This window comes from Serpula lacrymans (genome assembly GCF_000218685.1).
Source record: "Serpula lacrymans var. lacrymans S7.9 unplaced genomic scaffold SERLAscaffold_4, whole genome shotgun sequence".
NCBI classification, from domain to species: Eukaryota; Fungi; Basidiomycota; class Agaricomycetes; order Boletales; family Serpulaceae; genus Serpula; species Serpula lacrymans.
Genome location: NW_006763293.1, coordinates 1,937,944 through 1,955,868, shown reverse-complemented (window position 1 = coordinate 1,955,868; position 17,925 = coordinate 1,937,944). Strand labels below are relative to the sequence as shown.

Below are 17,925 nucleotides of genomic sequence, written 5' to 3'. Positions count from 1 at the left end.
TCAGAGATCTAATCTATGAATACAATGTAATAAGTTTGGACGCGTCCTCCAATTGTACCACGGTGGCTGGAATCCGAGTTTAAGTTTCACTTACTGCCCTCATTATAAGGACTGGCTCTTGGACACGTTTATAACAGACTTGCTTCAAAACTATATTCAAAAGATATAACTAGAACACCTCCCAAAGCGATATCGGAACATAATGTCCAACCCAGCGAACGGAAAAGAGGAAGAAGAGATTCCTCCTCCTCAGCGCCCACCTTCACCTCCTCCGCACACAACTTTTGCAGCGAGAGGTCTTCATGTACGAGGCCAATCCCGACCCACACGATTTACTTCAGCCTCATTAAAATGATATTCATGTATCGACATGTTGCTCCCCTAGGCACAAAACTTTCCAGCACACAAACCTCGCGACTTACGTATACCGTCACCCCAGGCTATGACCCATGTAGCATGGAGCTGCGACGGGAAACGACTGGCTGCTGTCGGTATTGACAAGATAACGCGCATATGGACTCCAGAAAAGAGTGTAGGTGGTCATCTGAATCACGTTGCGAAGAGAGAGTCCTGAAGCCGAGGCTACTGTAGATGGAATTACGTGCTGCCACTCATTTTTCGGGCGGCCATTCAGACGACGTGGATTACGTGTCGTGGAATCCCACTCACCCTGAACTTTTCTGCACTTCAAGCCAGAAGGACCGACGGATAGTATTCTGGGATGCACGACGTGAGTCCTATTTAAGGTCTTCTAACATAGAGCTATCTATACAACCTTTACAGAGTCTCGATACACTCAACAGGTTGCATTGAAAGTATCACCAGTTCAGACAAATTACTCTCCAGATGGAAAATCACTCTTGTATACGTCTGCTGGCCATCAACTTTTCTTCATGACTTTAGGAAAGGAAAACGGCGCGGCTAAAGAGCAATGGCAGATTTCGGATAAAGACGGCGTTGGTTGGGACTTATATTCTACTCGTTCTCATGCTGACGTCCCTGTTTATCTTCAATAGACTATTGTTGCATCCACAGCCATGTTCAATCATGCTGGAGATGGTGTTATAATGACACATCACTCAGAGCACACGCTTCGGATCATGGACTATCCCTCGTTAGCCTTACGAGAAAGCCCAGCTGCTCACGTAGGTGGTTGCGTGGCGGTAGCGCTGGATCCTCGCGGAAGGTACGCGCTTTTTGTATCATGACCTACTTCTCTACCTAACTTCTTACAAGGTACCTTGCATCTGGGGGATATGATTCGATTGTCAACATGTTCGACCTAAGTGAGTGGATATGTGCTCGAACAATCACATCTTGCGAGTAAGTTAGCTTTCATTACATCCGTCCGCCCTTATTCACCAGCCGCTGCAAAAGAAATGCCATCAATGCCCTGAGCTTCTCATACGATGGCGAATATCTGGCCATCGCAAACGCGGGTACATATATCGACATTGTGAGCGATCATTTTGCCCTTTTTTCACATCCTTGCTGATGAAGGTCATTGCGCAGTGTGCAACTGAGACTGGTGCTCCTCTGCACCGTGTGCCAGCCTTGGCACCTTCGCCGACCGTGACATGGCATCCGTCAAAATATGTATTCGCATATTGCGGTCAGACAAAATTGAAGGAGGGCGGACCTCCTCCTATCGCAGTGATTAGTTTGTTTGGTGGCGGCATTTGAATCCAATGTTTGTTAGATTACACCGAACTAGAGTTATTTCCACATTTAAGAAAAAAACATAAACTGCATGTACGTATATGGAACGATGGTCGCATTGCATATTTATTTAAAAAAACAAGCGCTTGAACAGAAATGCAGACATATAGGTAACGGATACTTATCGGATATAAAATGTGTGATGGAGGCTATCCAAAGCTTGGAACTTATCACGTTTCAAAATAATGGGTTCTTCAGTTCTGATCCGCTCCCAAGTCCCTTGGGCCACCTTATAGAGCAATACAGCGATTCGTGGGGAGCACTTACCCCCCTCATAAGGAGCTTCCTCGGTAAGAGGCAACAACATCAAATCACTTCCCACTTTCCGAGTCTTCGTCACAATTTCTTCCATCATATCGCTCCTGAATGCTATTTTGATTCGTTGGTGCCCCAGGAGATGTAGGCGCCAGCGGTGAAGTTTGGTTTTACCATCAGAGGCAGTAGAATAAGGCAATCGCCACTTCGTGACACGGATGGTATCTGCCTTGATTTGTAGACCGTTGTTCGTAATCGTGAAGTGTGATTCTGCCCGAGAGATAATCTCCCCTGCATCGATAAGAACTTCGACACGAACTGCACAATGCAAGCACGTGTACCAGCAAGGAATGCCGCCGCAGAAACACAGAATTTTGGTAAATATACTCCGCTGGTGAACATCATAAGGTTCCAGCATATCACGAACGTCCTTTGGCGCGGGTCCTTGGAGAGCATAGTAACGAGGGTGGGAAGCTATCATGCTGCAACGGTTGGAAGGTTTTCCATGCCAAATGAAGATACCACTGTCACGAGTTATCTCGATGATTTGTATTTGGAGACGATAAAAAGCTTCTTCGGCCCCTTCACCGTAGTTGATGTCGAGGTGAACGGAGAATATACCCAAAAGGCAATAAGCGATATCTTCAGGTCTAGTCGTCTTCCTGTGAGCAGCCCAAATCATTTTATCTTGTAAGTCGGTTGGTCCCGGCTCGAAGGTTTTGATCAATGCTTCCTTGATTCCCGTCACTTTCTCCAGGCTCTTCAAAACTTTACTGTTTTCTTTATCGTTTTGAGAAGCAGGATCGTCAGCAGAAACAGGGACCAAAACATCCCAATTCTGCATGTAGAATTTTAATGTCTTTGGAGCCAGAAGCTCTTGCAAGGTCCAGCCTCTCTTGAACCACTCATCCTCCCATTTATTTGACTGCTTGATAACGTCGCGCGATTTCGTTTCGGCCATGTGAGCGATACACAGAGATGACTGGTTGTACCATCGAAACATCGAATTGATGGCTTCCTGCACTTCCGCACTACTCCTCTTGTCAATGCAGCATGTGTCGGACCAGGCCAAATTAAAACCACTGGCTCGAGCCTTTTCACAGAAACTGGCCAGTTTCCTGAATCCCGCCTTTGGCTGCTCTTCACCGGCTTCGCACAACTCTGAAAATTTGTGATCTTCGACATGCTCAAAAATAGGTTCATCGGCGCCCCATCGGTGAGAGAAGATGGCATATCGAAGGTGGGGTTTGATCCCCTTGAGAATGATGTTACTCCAATTTTCCTTTGCGTCCTCCTCCATAGTTTGAGCGTATTCGTTCTTGACTTGTTTTAGGATATAAGCTAGATCAGTTCTCTTGATCAACTTATTCTGTTTAAGATCGAGGAGCCGATAAGGAACCTTGTCCACCTCCGTATCGATAAAGTCCTCTATGAATTCGTCTTTGGATTGCCCTTCTTGCGGCATAACAACTGATAAATAGTTAGTTGACGTTGATAAAGAAAACGAGGAAGGAAGAGAAATACTAACCATGGGAGCCTGTTTGTTGACCGAGCCGCTCGGACACAGAGTCATCGCTCCTGACACGACGGTATATGTCTTGCGCCTTCTCCAAATATTGGCCTACTTCAGCGACTCTTCCCAACCTCTGATTCGCCCCACTGGTCACCTAGGAAGTATAGATTAATAAATGTACAAGCGGTGAATAGTCAGAGGTGGCTTACTTTCGCGAATTTCAAAGACATTGCGTTAAGTTGAGACGGTAAAAGTAGAAATCTTTATGTCGTCTGTTGGTGTCCTAAGATATGGTTGGCTCTGATATTCAGAATATCGACACAACCTACCTTGTTCGCTACCCACCAAGAGAGGATGCCAACCTTTGATGCGAATTGAACGGAGTGAAAAAAAAAGAAGAAAAGAGTAGAACGTATAAGCTATTGCCCGAAAGATGGACCGGGGAAGGTTGAATACAAAACAAGATGAGACTCTACACCAAGGGATACCCTTATATATACTCGAAAGGTGTAATGAATCTGCGCCTATCCTTTAATGGTGGCCACGTTGTATGACAGGGATACGGCGATCGGAAGAGCATGATTGATATATCCTCCTCATGTAGTATTGCGGCATTCCATCAAAATGTATTCTTCTTTATAATGCCTCTTTAAGATAGAGGGCGCTTCATACCTTCGTGAATATATCCAAAGACAAGTTGTATGAAACGACGTACCCATTGCACATGGCTACGGAGGTTGGTACCAACCCCATTCCCAATGTAAATGTTCGTGAATTGAAAATCCACGACCACGAATGACCTTGAGAAAAGACAATTGTCTGTATTGATCTCACACCCACCATCCTCACGGAATGTTGTGCCGCTGAGAGATACAGGAGGCGTGCCTACCACACGTTTGGATGTCACAATCGACATCTTCCATTCTCTTCGCCCGAAACAGAATTAGCATTCGACGCAAAACTTCATATGCATGATCACCTACAAGTACGGATCCAAACCGCCCATTTCAATATCAACTTGCTGCGGCTGGCAAACGCTATGATAAAGTTAGATTTAGCGCCTGATGCGCAGCGCTGAATACAATTCAAAAGTTCTGTACCGAATTAGACCGGAAATATGCTTTATGATCATTTGACACTCACAGGCCAGGCAAGTACACTAGGAACTAGACGCGCGCCTGATAAGCGTGACGCGGGGCTCAATATAAAATTCAAGCAGACTTGGACCTAAACTTGCGGTGTCCTTGTGTCGTAAAATACCATATGATGGTACCCTTCTGATAGGGGATGGTATTACCGCTGTAGTTGTATTAAATTAAGGACCTACGAAAATTGTATCAGACTGCAGCTTTAGTAAATCGAAGTGTACCAACCATGATACGCATCGAATTTAAAAGTGAAAACATCTTCAGGCAAAGATGCTGGGATATTCGGCTTGGAGTTCTGTACATGTCAGACCCGGGGTAAATCCGAGTCGACAAGTTCAACGACCTAAAGTTACTGATATGGGGGCTCCTGGGATTTTCTGGCGGCCTTTTCTGAGAAAGCATACCTGGAAATAAATATTGTAGAAAATCGACAAAAGAAGTAAGGAATTGGGTGACTTTCCATAAGGTTTCTGCAATAGAAACGACGTATAAACATGATATCCGAAATAGCCGAAGCGCCAATGCCATGATATTTTATTGACTTGAATAAACCACAAGAGCCTATCAAATAAATATAATTAAAGTCAAATATCTGCAGTCTACGTCCGAATTAAGGACTGATCGAGCACTGAGATCAGGCTTACAGCTGCAGCTTACAGAGTCACATCATGGATTTGAGTGAGGCAATCACAACCCAATCCGACGAAGAACAGTTTGACAATGAACTCGTCGAATGGCGCTTGTGGCTGCTATCACATACATTGGGGCAGAAAAAGCACTTCTTCTTGTGGACCTGAATAGGTGGGGCTTTTATATCACAGGCAATTTGAGCGGCGGTATTGATGTAGTGAGAAACTGTGCATTGAGAGCACAATTCATGCTGTTATGCTTGGTTGAATAGCAGCCTTGAGCAACTTTTGATATGGGTTGACAGAGCCAGACCATTGACCGATCGGACGTATGTCCATGCTTGTGGAAAGTCACCCATTGCTCACTTTAAATTTAAAATGCTTGCATGCATGCATGAAGACTAGTAAGTTTGGTCCAGCCAATTATTCATACACCGTACCGTTCACAAACAAGTCCAAAGTTCACAACGCTCACACCAGAAAGTTGAAGTCGTGACCAAAATATGATTATTGATCGTCGCAAAATTACAAAAGACAGCTATGTAACCCAGAAAATTGCAAGAAAAACAAAGAGAGTATGCGAATGACAGTAATGCAGGTATAACGTGGTATACATTTAATCTAGATCCTACAAGTTATGGAAACAGTGGAGAGAAAATACTATGATATAGAGTTTTAAATGGTGCTTCGTAAAGTATACTCAGGAGATAGTCCAGTATGGTCGTGAATATCGTACAGAAATATTGCAGCTTGTCGTGAAAAAAGTCGATGAAAAGCCCGATTTTTCATAGAGAAGATAACGAGTGGCGAATATTTAAAACCTGCGCCAGTTTTGAGAAGGCTGCGTTGCGGCCTTGTTAACTTTGGCAGAGGGTGCCGCTCCAAGCATAACACCACCAGTAAGTACGGTGGTCTTGCCTCCGTCGTAAGGCGTCACCGCATTCTTGGTCGTATCGACGTAGACTCGAGCCAATCTGGCCTTTTCGCGCCGGGAAAGCTTAACACCTGACTTGTCGCTGCTAACCCCAGACTTCGCAGATGAAGCCATGGATAAAGACGAAGATGTGCTACATGATCCTAGAGTCTTGAATGAAGAGGCAAATGAGAAGCCTGAGCTCGAGTTCGACGAACGAGAACTGCAGCGGGAGTGGGTGGAATCCATGGAGAGAGGAGATTCAGATCGAACAGGAGCTGGGAATTGGTCGAGAATGGGAGTCATCCAGCTCGGGGCATTGACTTCGTCGGCAATCATAGCAAAAAGCTCCTCGTCCTCATCATCCTCCAAAAGCTGCTGAGCAAGCGTCTTGGCATGAGCCTTTGCATAAACACCAGCCTGACCCTTAGACTGTGTCTGCATCCCAGCGCCGACAACAGTGGACTGGGCGGTTCCAAGTTTAGCGGCCAGCTCCTCAGACCAGACGGTGACGAGTTTGGCGCCTTTCCCAAAGCGAAGGGAGATACAGCCAGGGTCCACGAAGAAGTCAAACTCTGTGCCTCCCAAGGTAACAATCCAGTCGAACCACTGAACACCAGCGGCGAGACAAGCAGTGTATACCGCGCGGGGTGGGAGGCAGTTGGGGGAGAGAGTAAGGCAACGGCGACCGGAACCGCGGAGAGGCTCAGAAGGAACCCAGGAGGGAGCAAATTGGGCGGTAAGGTTGGCCTCTAATATAGACTGAAGTCTGATAATAGTCGTAGCGGGATAAGCGGCGATGAGAGGACGAGTGAGATAAGCGATGGCATGAGCAAGAGTGACGGAGAGGCTGGTGGAAGCAGAGAAGGCCATTTTGATGATAGTGATAATAAAATGCGGTGATAAAGCAGCGATTATAGATGAGAGACCTTGGATGGAGCGAAAAGAGACTGGGAGAATGATCGACCTGCGATAGAAGAGATAGCAAGAGGTGCTGAAGTTTTAAGTGCGAAGCAGAAATGCGAGAGAGCGCTGGGGAATCTCGACGATGGTACGAATGAGACGTTAATGGAGGTTCAGACCGAAGAAAGCAGCCTCTAGCTGTCTGAAAAGGTAAGTCAGCCTCGGAAATGACTGCATTGTGATCGTGACCGGCTCACCTATTAGTTGGATTCGGCGTTAAAGGAAGTAAACCAGAAGACGGAAACGAAATTGGCCTGGAATGAGAGGAAACTATGCAGAAGAAACAATGCTGGAGAGGCTGAGGAATGAAGGAGGAAAAGGCAGGCTCTTTATACAAGAAAGAACGTTTGGGTAATGTACAGCAAACAAGGCCATGCTGGCAGAGAAGAATTGCGGATAATAGACTGCAAGATTGAGAACAAAAGACATGGCGCGCACAAAGGAGGACTTTCCTTTTTGGGCAACAATAGCGACCCAAGGACAATAACAAACGGACAATATCGCCACGTGCTTCCGTAAGGCTCCCCTGCTTCCGTCGCACGCCTGTCACCTGGCTTAGAGCCGTCTCGAGTCGCAGGGACAGCTCATACAATAAACAAACTCATATCGCCCTTAAGCCATCTATCGGAGACTCTGGCATCGTGCTGCAGGCAACCGAGGGAACTTCGGTTATGAATTAGAAAAATGGCTTCGTGTGCAAAAAATACCACCTTGACTTGGACCACACATTCCACTTTGGGTGCTACGACTTTAGAGTCACTGACACCTTCATTTCTTCGGTGGAGTTACTACACTCACTGCACAGGTACTTGATCGTTCAAATCCGAACAATGCTGCGCCTTCACGCTGTCTTCGATTTCAACATCAGAAGTTCCAAATCTTCCATATATGTTCTTCTCGTCCGCTTCCCTAACCCCTGGCGGAGGCCAGACTGTGTTGGGCGCCATCCATACAGATGCGCTGATGCCAACTGATAGGTATGGCTGGGTAAAGCTTGATCAGATGTCTAAAGATAAGCACAATAGTTTGCTTATATCTAGATATCATTGACGAACACAGATGTTGATTTAAGGAATAATTGAAACGCAAAACCCAGGCAGGCTCGGCCAAATGCCATACTGTCAGCATTCGAGATTGAACGTTGAACCGCGGTACATTTCCAGATGATACGCACAAGCACAAGCACACAATAGCCCGCCAGTTGATATCACGCCAATATCTGGCAATCAACATCAACAGTAGATGTGTTGTATGTACTCATGGTCACGGCCACAGACATTGTGTAGATACTCTCCCTCGTAAAATTTCTTTTCTTTCAATTCACATATGTTTCAATATTTCTTGAACTACTGCAGGCACTATCTGACACGGGTTTTGCAAAATAGGCTTGACTCATGGAACACACATTCTGAAGACAGTTTGACTCATATACTACTTTGATAAAATATGTACTAATCTACTGCTAATGTGAAATGTGATTGAGATTCTGGACCTTGACTCAACCTCAAGTTGATCTGATCCCATTGCCACTCGGACAATTACAACTCAACATAATACCAACAATGTCAGAACTGTGACCTTTGGAGTTGTTGGAGTATTTTAGGATGGAAGAACTAGGGTGAAGTTGTTGGAAATACAAGAGAAACAGGTCCTGTACAAAGCTTGACAGGATGCAGGCACCAAATTTGGAAGGAGCTGTGGATCAGCTGGCCTGTGCACTTTGATGAAGAAATTTTACTTACACTTTTACTTTTGCTTCTGTTTTCATTGCCTTATAAGTCTTTGTAACAACCGTAGTCAACCTCAGTTTTTCCCCCCAAAAGCTGAGGTGGGCATACTGTTGTTCCCTGGTTTTTCAGGTTTCATGGGCTAACTGGTGGAAGATGCTAAAGGTGTTGTCATGCACCAAAGTTGATTGGTAGTATGGACAGGTGTCAAAAATGAAGTGAATATTCAAAAAGACTCGCCTTTGCGCCACACAGGCACAGTGCCACGTAGAATAGTAATTAATATTGCCTTTTTTGAACTTGTGGCTGATCAGCACCACCTCTATTAGGCAATCCAGTTGCGCTCACCTTTGCTTTTCCATTTGGTACTTTCCGCATTCCGGCAAATTTTTGTGTCACCACTGGCTACACATTGCACTCTTGCTTTCTTCATTCTCCCTTACTTTTATTCTTTACTCAGCCCCACCATGGGACTCTTACCCTCTTTTTTATTCTCACCTGATGGCCGCTTCTGGATCTCCATTTTAGTTCACCTCCTTGTCACCTCCACCCTCCTCCTCCTCCTCATCTTCTTTGCTCCCCCACCATATCTGATATCACCACTCTCTATCTGCTTCCGTCGCCAATCCCTTGACCACCATGTGCTACTGCTGATATCAGCAAAGCCCCGGCGGCCGGTCCAAGTTGGGCAACAGGTCCATCTTCATGATGTCGATCTTCCATCGTATACCATCAAAACATCAGTCGCTTGTCCCGCCTGGTTGGAGTATAGGTGGGTAATTTTTGAGCTGGAGAAGGTTCATCCCCTTGCGTTGCCTATGTACATTGCTGTCCCATTCACTTGGGTACACTTATCTTTTGTCCATCGTCTTCGCTACAGCTACACCTACCACACACTGCCTGGGACTCACTTGTTCCAAATTAGAACTACTCCCCTCCCTCCCTTGTTTGACCAGGTGGTCCAATATAACCAGTCCATTGGTAAGGCCATGGAACTGTCGGATTTGGACTAGGTGGTGGACCGGTGGCTCCAGTTTCTTTTTTTTCAGCAGAACATTCATTTACAGTGCGATTATTTTTGATTTTTGAATCATTTTTATGGACACATATTTTTTAGAATGCCTGACTGACAATAAAGGAACTGTGTTGATACTGATATTTTTTTTTTAATTTTGCTTTATTCTTTTTTTTACTGCATCTTCTCATGACATCACAATTTTCTTGCTCTCTTTCTGCTATTGGACTTTATTTTATGGCTGTACAAACCTGTGACATTATTTACACAGCATTCATTGTTCTATCTCTTTCTTTTCCTTATTTTGACGATCTTATCCTGTACTACCTATGCAGGATTCATCAGCATACACTCCTTCCTTCATGTTCTTTCTCATTCTTTTTGCACAGCTATACTGTGCATAGTCTACCTTTCCTTTACTATATAAACCCCTGTATTTTACCTTGTAAAAAAAAAGAAATCCAATCCAGACTTCTTCTCTAATCTCAAGTTCACTACTCTGTTACTTGTGATCCAGTGTGGTCACAACGCTTCCCACTGGTCACTTGTCACTTCCAAAGTCATTGTTATCCCTTTTAATTAGAGTCCTTCTGAGCACTACAGTCTGTGCGTCAGGAGCCTGCTATCACTGGGAACCTTGTCACCTCATCATCTTGTCAATCTCAAAACTACCTTGTGCTACGATTAGCAAGGTAGTGCTCATCTATATTCGTCATAAAGCCCCTATCTTCTATAATTCAACTATCCCTCCTCCTCAAAACCCACACACATACATCTCTGGGTTTTACTTTGAAGGATTGTTTGTTACTTTGTTTTGTGTGTGGGTTTCTAACAGCAGTTCTCATCATTGACACTGGTGTCTAGGCTCAACATGTGACCGGTCACATGCTGGACATCAGACTTTGAACTTCATTTACAACTGTACAGTATCTCATGTATCTTAGTATATATACTAGAGCAATACATGGGGAAAGACTCAGCTCTCCTAGTATATACCACATTAGTGACAACAACCTTTCTCCTTTGATAAGTTGTACCACCCTTCCTTTGAGTTGTAGCCTTTAATGATTGTACCCCAAGATTGTATCTTGGTTGGTGTTATCACATAAACACTGGTCATGTTTATGCCAAACTCAGATCTCTAGATAAGGTTAACAGTGATGATGATGAGGTTAAACCTAAGGAAGAGATTAAAAGGCTGGTACCTCTAGAATACCATGACTTCTGGAAAGTCTTTTGTCAACACAAATCAGAATGCTTCCCAGAGGCCAAGACTTGGAATTATGCCATAGATTTAAAGGACACATTCAAACTGAGAAAGGGACACATGATTCCCCTTTCCGCTCCAGAAAAGGAGGGGGTCTCTAGCTGTTACGCACAAAGTGCTTAACAAAGTCTGAGGGTTCGTCGAGTTTGTTCAAAGAGACTTATCCGAAGACAAGTTCGAGGATGTAATTCTGAATAGAGGGATTCCAACGGTTGTTGGTCTTCTTCCGTATGGAAGTCTGATCTTGGAAGTTCTAGCTTTGTAAGCGTGAACTGCGTAGAATCGTATTGGAGAATACTACTACTGTTACAAGCGTATTTATAGAGAAGTAAGTCGGCGATAGGAGTTACGTCCTATCTAGGGTAGGTCTGTCCGTTGAGGACTGAGTATTATACAAAGTAATAGAAGTGCGAGAGGAGCGGAAGTGTATGTGAGGGACGTGAGTCATCGGTCCGATAGTATAACCGATGAGTAAACAGAAATGAGTAGTCCGTAATAGAGGTAGCCAAATCGTAACACTAGCTTCATAAATGAGCAGCCTAGAAAGGGTTACATCAGACCTTCCAAAAGCCCTATGACATCCCTGGTATTTTTCATCCCTAAGAAGGATGGTAAAAAGCATATGATTATGGACTATCATTACTTAAATGAGTACATGGTTAAAATAATAAATCTAAGTGAAACTACAATAGATGTCAGTTTAAGGTGATCTCTAATAAATGTAATGTAACATACCTCAGCTGCTGCCCAAGAGGCTATAGAAATGACTGAGGTATTCCTATACTAAACCCCCTACTACTTATAGTCAGAGGTGCTACTCGCTAAGGTATAAAGACTCCTAGGAGAACAATGGCGATTCCATGGAGTGGTGGCTATGCTCCATGGAGAACAATGGCCGCTTTAGCGGAGACTGGGTTTATCTGGTTTTGTCACTCCCACTTGAGTGCAACCATAGTCCCATAGCTTTAGAGAATTTCCAGTGTTTTTTGTGAGTGATGGGTTTAGTGAGAATGTCGGCAGCCATATCTCCTGTAGGAACATATCTGATTACTGCTTCTCCCTTTGATACTAAGTCATATCAGATGAAATGATATTTCCGTTGAATATGTTTTGTGCAGGCACAGAACTGTAGATCTTGTGTAACCATGATAGCTGCTTGATTGTTACAGTGCAATGTTGTAGGCCCATTTTGAGCATGTCCAATTTCTTCAAAAATGTCCAAAGCCATGCAAGGTGTTGTCCAGCATTACTTAATCCAATGTATTCTGACTCCGTGGAGGATAAAGCTACCATGCTTTGTCTTTTGCTTGTCCAGGAGATTGCTCATTGCATGGTAATAAAAACAAACCCTGATGTTGATCGAGACGTGTCTGGGTCTGCAGACCAATCCGCATTCAAATATCCATAGAAATCCATGTCCATGAAGACATCTGTGCCATCATAACGTAGTGCCATGTCCCTGGTTGCTTTTAGATATTGGAGGGCACATTTGGCAGCTTCCTAGTGATGGCTCCTTGGACCTGAGTTGTGTCTGCTTAGTATTCCAACAACATAGGCAATGTCTGGGCGGGTTCCAAGTATGGCATACATGAGGGAGCCTACAATTGAGTGGTACAACACTTGACACTCTTCAACATGCATCTTGTGTTGCACAGTATCTTCCCCTGGAGCATTTGCAAGGAGTTTTGATCCATGGGCCATTGGTGTCCATACTGGTTTGCAATTCTTCATTCCAGTATGCTCCAGGACTGTGTCAATGTACTGGCGTTGCAATAGGGAGATTGTTTTGTTTGAACAATCACACTGGATTTCTATCCCAAGAATGTATTTTGCTTCTCCAAGATCCTGCATTTTGAATATGGATTCAAGTTTGGCTTTTGTGATATCCATGAATTTTTGGGATGAAGCTCTTAGGAGGTCATCTACATAGACAACAACAAAGCATATATATATGTTTGTGGTCCCAGAACACATAGAGACATGTTTCTGCATTTGGTCTTGTGAAACCAAGCTCCTGGAGCTTGCAATCAAAGGTTTTGTTTCATGTACAACCAGCTTGTTTTAATCTGTAGATGGGTGTCTTCAACCTCCAGCTGTTATGATAACACAATTTTTGGACCTTCCCTTTACTTTTATTCTCCGCTTTAACCTTGTACAATTAGCTTTCACACATGGTGCCACGCGGCACTTCCCCTTTTGTCCAAACTCCTCTTTCTTGCGCCGCGTTGCTTTCTTCTTATTATAGACACAACTCTCTCACACAGTGGAGCTGGCCATGCGGGCTAGGCTCCATGACATCATCAGCCACTGTCGCTATTAACTGTATAGTACACATGTACAAACAAACCTGTAGTAGTATAAATACCCCAATAGATCAAGGAGACTCCTCAGCGAGTCCTCCTGTTGTATACCAACTAACTCACTGCATCTAAGGGGTAACCACTCCCTCTTCATCTTCTCTATAGTGTGTTCCTGTGTGCGCCGGAGTAACTAACTCTTGGTTGTTACACCAGCAGTATCCAGGTTGGATAGGAACACCCCCTGGAGGAAGCATAAACAGTTCCTCTTCAAGTTCTCCATTGAGATAAGCTGTGGATACATCCATTTGATCAAGTTCTAGGTCGTACTTTGCTGCCAGGGCTAGAATAATTTAGATTGACCCTAAGTGTTATGATAACACAATTTTTGGACCTTTAAATTTCACCCCCCTCTTCAACTTTCTTCTGTAGTTTTCACACACTGTGCCATATGGCACTTTCCCTTTTGTTCAAACTCCACCTTATTGCGCTGCACTGCCTTTTGTTATTTTTAGATACAAGTATCTCACACAGTGGAGCTGGTCACGTGGGCTGTGCCCTATGACATCATCAGCCACTGCCTTCATCAACTGTATAGTACATATGTACAAACAACCTGTAGTAGTATATATACCCCAATAGATCAAGGAGACTCCTCAGTGAGTCCTCCTGTTGTTTACCCACAACTAACTCGGTCCTATCCTAAGGGTTGCCACTCCCCTCACTACCTTTATAGCTTTGTCTGAGTTGTGCACCAGAGTAACAAACTCTTGGTTGTTACAGACTGTTCCTCATCTAGAGTCCTTTGATAATCTCAGTTTTTCTCTGCAGGACGAGTCTGGCGACTGCTTCTGCGTACTCCTAGGGCTTCAGCAGGCATGACTGCTCTTTGAGGAATTTGTGCAGGAACTCCAGGGATTAGACACATTTGTGTGTGAGTTGCCCCACTCACTCCTAAAGGTGTTGAGTGTCTCCTCGGAGGTATTGGAAGCTGATCCGATGGACAGGCTGTCTAGTTGTATTCAGACTTTCTCCACATCAGCTGGCTGTATGTTGAGGAGCTGTCCTCCCACTGACTGTGACTCTACTTTGGGTGTCCATTCTGAAGATAGCCAGTGTTTGGATCTTGGTTGTAGAGACTGTTGTGGAGGGTGTCTTAGCTAATCAGGTGCTCCCACTGCTCTTGGAATGTCTTTATGCTGATATAGTTTCATTGCTTGTGGAACATCTCCTTGGAGATGTGGGCAAAATAAAGTTGGATCAACTCTCCTTTTAAACAGTATTTCATATGGGGTCTGTCTATGGAGCCCTGATGCTGGGCTGCATGCTGTGATATATGCAGTTGTTTGCATAACATCTACCCAGAATGACTTTGGGAGCTTGGAATCATGGAGTATAGTGGTTGCTAATGTAGCCAATGTCTGATTCATGTGTTCTGCAATGCCATTTTGTTCCGGAGTATCTGCAGCTGTAGTTTCTTGGAGGACATCATTTCCTCAGAGTTGATTTTTGAATACATTGCCAGTATATTCTCCTCCCCCATCACCACTCTGGAGGAATTCTGTGTGCAGTGGAGTGAAGTTTTCTTCTCCTAAATGAGTTTGGAAGAACTTTTGGACATCTTCTTTCCATTGCTTGTATCGTTCCAGTGCTTCACTTTTGTGTTTTAGGAAATATATCCATGGAAATTTGGAGAAATTGTCTACAATGATAATCCAGTATTGGAAACCCTCCCTGGAGGTTGGTTTGATTGGCCCTCCAATATCTGTGTGCACAATTTGTATGGGGCACTTGGCTCAGTTTCCTCCAATGGACTTGAAAGGTAATTTCTTCATCTTTCCTAAAGCACAAGGTTCACAAAACTCCGGGGTTCTGGTAAGGGTGTCTATGTCCTGGAGCTGTCCTTTTGTAACCATTTGTTGCAAGCGGTCCATTCCAATGTGTCCCATTCTCCTGTGCAATAGATTTATATCTACTGTGGCAAAAGCTGACTCTGGGTTGATTTCAGATTTTGCTTGGATGTGATAAAGTCCTTGCTTGTATAAGGCAGTGAGGATAAGTTCCTTCTTTTTTTGAACTTTACAAGCATTGGATCCTGCTGGAAAAAGTGTTGATAACCCTATTTTAGACAATTTGTGGACTGAGACAAGTGCTAAAGTGAAGTTTGGCACAAGTAATGTTACAACCAAAGTTTTTATACTCTGGTGCACAACTCAGACAAAGCTTTAGAGGAAGTGAGTGGAAGTGGTTACCCTTTTGATAGGACCGAGTTTGTTGTGGGTAAACAACAGGAGGACTTGCTGAGGAGTCTCCTTGATCTATTGGGGTATATATTACTACTACAGGTTGTTTGTACATGCACTCTACAGTTGATGGAGGCAGTGGCTGATGATGTCATGGGGCACAGCCCGTGTGACCAGCTCCATTGCATGAGATACTTGTAGCTAAAAATCAGAAAAGGCAGTGCAGCGCGAGAAGGTGGAGTTTGAACAAAAGGGCAAGTGCCGCATAGCACAGGGTGTGAAAACTACAGAAGAAAGTTAAAGAGGAGAATGAAATTTAAAGGTCCAAACATTGTGTATCATAACAAGTAAGGCATTTGACAGTGCAATATTGTAGTCCTTTTTGCCAACAGTTGCTTGTAGGATTACTGTTCCAATTCCAATGGCATTTACAGAGGATTCATCCCCAAAACTGATTGTCCTCGGAGAATTCAGAACATGGTATGTTCCTGGCTCAAACCAGGAGTGGTGAGGGACCATGTGAGATGTTGCTCCAGAGTCAATGATGATTGTTGTTTTGGTCTTATTGGGTTCCGACTGTAAGGACCATTTTATTATTTTCTTATCTTCTCCATGTCTTGGTTCTCGAACGCTTTTCCCATTACACCTCTGGCTCTAGGGCTAGAGGTATCATTTGCTATCTTACTTCTCATAGCCCTCACAGGCTTTCTTAACCACCGTTACCACTTTATATTGCAGATCAGAGACTGGGTATCACTCCCAGCCAGCCAGCACAATGGGTAGAGACTGGTAGTAGGCATCTCGCCAACCAGCTCCAAACCCCATTAAGGCCTGGATATACTAATAAACACTTTGATCCGGATCGTACCTCATCATAAGGATACAGTTCCTGAACACGCGTGACAAACACCTATTATTAGTACAATTCTCTCACCCGCTGATTAATCAAGTTAAAGTCGTATGATAGTTGTTCCCTTTTTTTTATTGGACGATTTATTCCTCAGACCACTTTTCATCTATTCTCCTTTCGGTCTGAGGAACGGACGGTTAGCTATATAAACCCTACACGTCACATGTATAGCTCTTTAGTTTTCTATTACTGAATTTACCCGCTTTACTCCTCAACTGAAACCCTTGAGTTTACTCCCAAGTCCTCTACTTGCTATATTTACTAGCATCTGTCGACCTCAAGCTCATCAAACCCCTTACTCTCTGCAAGTGCAGTAGGAGACAGGTTTTGTTTTTGTTATAGTTTATCGTTGCCTCACACCGACACAAGGTAAGCTTGAATGAGTTTAGCAAGGGGCTTGGAAATATGTACATGTTCCAATGCAATATGACTCTGTTCCTCCTCAGAGTCAGATCCAGATGATTGCTCTGCTGTATTTGCCTTTTCCTTATCTTTTCCTTTATCCTTGTACTTCTACTTTCCCTTCTTCTTTTGACATTTTCCAGCTGACTGAAGTGTTCGACACTCCAAGGTGTTGTGCAATTTTGCTTTGTGGAAGTCACACCACTTCTCCTTGGACTTGAGTGCTGATTTGGAACCTCCAGGGGCCTTTCCTGACTGTCGTGCAACTTCTGCAGTGATCCAAATCTCAACTGCATCAAAGGTAAGTTTATTTTCTTCAATTGTGTTAATTACTGATGACTGAAATATTTGCCATTCAGGAGTTCATGAGAGAGATTGAAGAAGAGCAAAGGCCTAGGACAATTTGGTGAGTTGCTGGAATGAATAGAAGGCCAAGGCAATGCCGGATGTCTGATGGAGTGAAATAAGTATGTCAAATAACTCCTTGGAGCTGGTGAGGTCTCCAGTCCTCATTAGGAGGGCATCAGAGATGTGATCCTGAATGATTCCATGTGCCTTCTCATCCTTAAGTATCCAGGTAATTTCAGGATCCTCCAAGGAGGTGGGCTTTCCTGGTGAGGGCTTAAGCTCTTCTCTAGTAACAACTCGGAGGACCTTTTCCAGAGTTTCCATATCTGGAAATTGTTGGGTCCAGTGAGAACTAGACATGCAGAGGTATTGTGTGCTGTGGTCATGGTTCCAAGGTTGCCGTTTCAAATGAGAATTATTTTCTGTGTAGCTCTTGCGCCACCAGGGCTCATGACCTAATAAATCTAAGTGAAACTCAGCTGCTGCCCAAGAGGCTATAGAAATGACTGAGGTATTCCTATACTAAACCCCCTACTACTTATAGTCAGAGGTGCTACTCGCTAAGGTATAAAGACT

At 44.1% G+C, this 17,925-nt stretch overlaps 3 protein-coding genes across 3 annotated transcripts; 1 reads left to right on the top strand and 2 right to left on the bottom strand.

Moving 5' to 3' along the window:
* Positions 1–54: 54 nt before the first annotated feature.
* On the top strand, positions 55–3,363 carry SERLADRAFT_461625 (uncharacterized protein; the record flags this gene model as incomplete). Its single annotated transcript, XM_007315747.1, has 8 exons — positions 55–304; positions 386–532; positions 592–730; positions 784–956; positions 1,017–1,186; positions 1,237–1,323; positions 1,378–1,456; positions 1,513–3,363. The coding sequence occupies 8 exons, from the start codon at positions 203–205 to the stop codon at positions 1,681–1,683; spliced, it is 1,068 nt and encodes a 355-aa protein (XP_007315809.1).
* Positions 3,364–5,751: 2,388 nt separating this feature from the next.
* On the bottom strand, positions 5,752–7,573 carry SERLADRAFT_414013 (uncharacterized protein; the record flags this gene model as incomplete). Its single annotated transcript, XM_007315746.1, has 2 exons — positions 5,752–7,282; positions 7,338–7,573. The coding sequence occupies one exon, from the start codon at positions 7,048–7,050 to the stop codon at positions 6,079–6,081; it is 972 nt and encodes a 323-aa protein (XP_007315808.1).
* Positions 7,574–17,112: 9,539 nt separating this feature from the next.
* Positions 17,113–17,709, bottom strand: SERLADRAFT_435476 (uncharacterized protein; the record flags this gene model as incomplete). The annotated part of the gene is made up of 3 exons (XM_007315745.1): positions 17,113–17,291; positions 17,342–17,415; positions 17,483–17,709. The coding sequence occupies 3 exons, from the start codon at positions 17,707–17,709 to the stop codon at positions 17,113–17,115; spliced, it is 480 nt and encodes a 159-aa protein (XP_007315807.1).
* Positions 17,710–17,925: the final 216 nt, after the last annotated feature.